At 36.4% G+C, this 2,878-nt stretch overlaps 1 protein-coding gene across 1 annotated transcript in view; it reads right to left on the bottom strand.

Moving 5' to 3' along the window:
• Positions 1–2,878, bottom strand: part of LOC107679282 (NADH dehydrogenase [ubiquinone] iron-sulfur protein 2, mitochondrial-like) — an 18,940-nt gene that overhangs the window by 5,253 nt on the left and 10,809 nt on the right. Inside the window, exons 8-11 of the mRNA XM_016474802.1 lie at positions 2,599–2,684; positions 2,127–2,246; positions 1,501–1,630; positions 986–1,081 (exon numbers count right to left, since the gene is read on the bottom strand). Coding sequence (XP_016330288.1) covers positions 986–1,081; positions 1,501–1,630; positions 2,127–2,246; positions 2,599–2,684 — 432 coding nt within the window. The remainder of the gene's footprint in view (positions 1–985; positions 1,082–1,500; positions 1,631–2,126; positions 2,247–2,598; positions 2,685–2,878) is intronic.

Below are 2,878 nucleotides of genomic sequence, written 5' to 3'. Positions count from 1 at the left end.
GGGGACGCGAGGAACAGTATTAAGAACCGCTGCTTTAGAACATTGATTTTGAATCTTGTGAATCCATTAGAATTGTTAGAAGACAGAATCGCGATTCATATAAGAACAGATTTTTACATGCACCTCTCGTGTTCTCTTCCTCTTCTCTAAAGCAGCGCAGCATGGCCTCGCCCCCTTTGCTGCCTTTTCCCGGGGGCGGGGTTTATCTGGGTTTGTTACACCACGAACCCGGGAAGTAACTTGTTGTAGTCCCTACCAGCCGTTTTTGTAGGCATTAAACTGCCAGAATTTTAAAAGATGATATCTCCGTTTGTATTGAACTTTCAGCTTCGTAACTTTGCAGATATTGTTTATGCTCAAACAGCAACATTACACATTAACTAAAATTAAAAAAGTGAAATCGCAATCAACCACCCCTTTAAGACTTTATTGCACAATTTAAGGCTTTTTAAGGCCTTAAATTTGATACAACTAAATTTAAGACTTTTTAAATACTTTTTTTAAGACCCGCGGAAACCCTGTGCTTAATAGTTCTATTGGTTTATTCTTTTAGCAGTTAAATGAAAAATGTTTTTGAAAAAAAAATAAATAAATCAGTCCAAATGATGAGTTCAGTTCAGATTTCAGTAGAAGTTTAACAAAACAGTAGTAAAATACTCTGGTTGCACTGTATGGTTTTGATTCACTGAAAATAACCAGATTGTAAGAGTCATTATTTCTGAAATCAGACATGGGTCATGCTGTAGATTCAGATGATGCAGCATTGCTGAATAAAAACAGCACCACAAAGACAACAACTTTAGAAACCCACATTCCCCACATGTGCACAGTTACAAATTCACCAAAAACCTCACCATGCTGGATGAGAAGATGACCAAAAACCACTGAAAACTGCCAATGAGGCCAACGCAAAAAATTCTCTTGAGAACAGAAATGGTGTGCATGTAATTGTTGGTCAACACATGCTCATGTGCATTACACTCACCTTTGGTGCCTCTACAGCGGTATATGTGGCTCCTGGAGGAACCTGGTAGCCCTCAGTGTACAGCTTAAAGTGATGAATGAGAGATTCCATTGACGTCTGAAAGAAAACAAAACAAGTCATAGGATGAGAGGGAAGTTAGCCAACATTAAAGCACACAAACATGAATACATTTGAAACCTTTATTCTTGAAGTGTGTATTTTCTATATAGAAACAATTTCTCATAACTTTTCACATACAATTATAATTAAGCCATTCGAAAACATTGTGGTCCTTCAAAATGTGTGAGCATCTGAACCATGCAATACTGGCCCAACCAATGGCGTGAGTTTGGGGCAACACTATGTATTTGACTATGAGAGGAGTGTTTGTAAAACCAGAAATGACACCCTGCACCTTTAAATAAGCTTATCAAGCATGTCAAAATCATTATTTGACTCTTAAAAGAGCCCAACAACTTTTTCTATTCTGCTTTTTTGCCATTTGAATGCAAGATACATACGCAAGCATATCTTACCTTCATCTCCGATCTCTTGGGTGGGGCTATTTTAGCATCATCTACCTTGATCTCTCCAGCAGGCATTTTGTTGAGACACTGAAGCATGATGCGCAGCGACTGTCTCATTTCCTCCACTCGGCACAGATACCTAAATAAAAGTTCATATTTGTCACTGATAATATCAATATAAAAGAAGCATGGCAATATTTGTGGTAACACTTTACAATAAGGTCCCATTAGTTAACATTAGTTAATGCATTAACTAACAATGAGCAATACATTTGTTACAATATTTATTAATCTTTGTTAACATTAGTTAATAAAAATATAACTGTTTATTGGTATTTCATGTTAGCTCAGGTCCATTAAATAATATGAACAGACTTTTGATTTTAATTAGTAAATGTAAATTATTATTATTATTAATATTAAGATTAATAAATGGTTCTCAAGTCCTCACAACAAAGTTTAACTTTAAGCGCACACATCACTACATTTCACATGTGATACTATCAGCATATGTGGTGAGAAAGCTTAGTAAAGTCTAAGACCAATTCATAGCCTGTGGTCGCATTTCAATTTCCTGTCATTCTGAGCTTCCTGAAGCTCTTAACTCAGTCTTAAACATTAACATGTGTGGTAACCTGTCATAGCAGTCGCCATTACTTCCAACGGCCACGTCAAAGTCCACCTCGTCGTATTTGTCGTATGGTTGACTCTTCCTCAGATCCCATTTAATACCAGAACCTCTGAGCATTACTCCACTGAAGGAGGAATAATACACACATTATTGACAATCTGACACATCAACATCCAGTACTCTGGTCAACTTATTCAAATCTCTTTTAATTACGGTGTTGCACTTGTGGGTGATTTCACTAGGTAAGCTAAGGTGATGATGACTAAATCTCACCACACAAAGACTGCAAATGACTTCACTTCTGTTAGAAGTCCCGTTTGGGTTTGATTTATAAATTACTCATAAAGATGCTTTTACTCCATTGCTTACTGTCAGATAGTTCATCTACTATAGCAACTTCTGGGTGAGAGAGAGCGAGATACTTGAGCTGCAGCTCTGACCAATCAGATTCAATTCATAATAATACAATGTTTTACCTGAATCCATAATTGAGTGCATCCTCTGCCCCAATTACACCGATATCAACAGTTCTGTTCCTCCAGATACGATTGTTGGTCAGCATCTGAAACAACATCATATTCATTTAGAAACTCCATTTATTCCAATCAAATTGAAAATGCATGCATTTTGAAAAAGAAACATCCATCTATATGATCAGCTGTGGTCATTTTGATTAGCTCAGAATGAAAAGAGTTTTTCTGTTTTATATATATATATATATATATATATATATGGAGCATTTCAGTCCTTGGCAAC

The sequence above is a fragment of the Sinocyclocheilus anshuiensis genome, unplaced genomic scaffold (assembly GCF_001515605.1).
Source record: "Sinocyclocheilus anshuiensis isolate Anshui unplaced genomic scaffold, SAMN03320099.WGS_v1.1 scaffold1644, whole genome shotgun sequence".
Taxonomy (NCBI): domain Eukaryota; kingdom Metazoa; phylum Chordata; class Actinopteri; order Cypriniformes; family Cyprinidae; genus Sinocyclocheilus; species Sinocyclocheilus anshuiensis.
The sequence above is the reverse complement of the archived record's forward strand: the minus strand, read 5'-3'. Positions and strand labels throughout refer to the sequence as shown.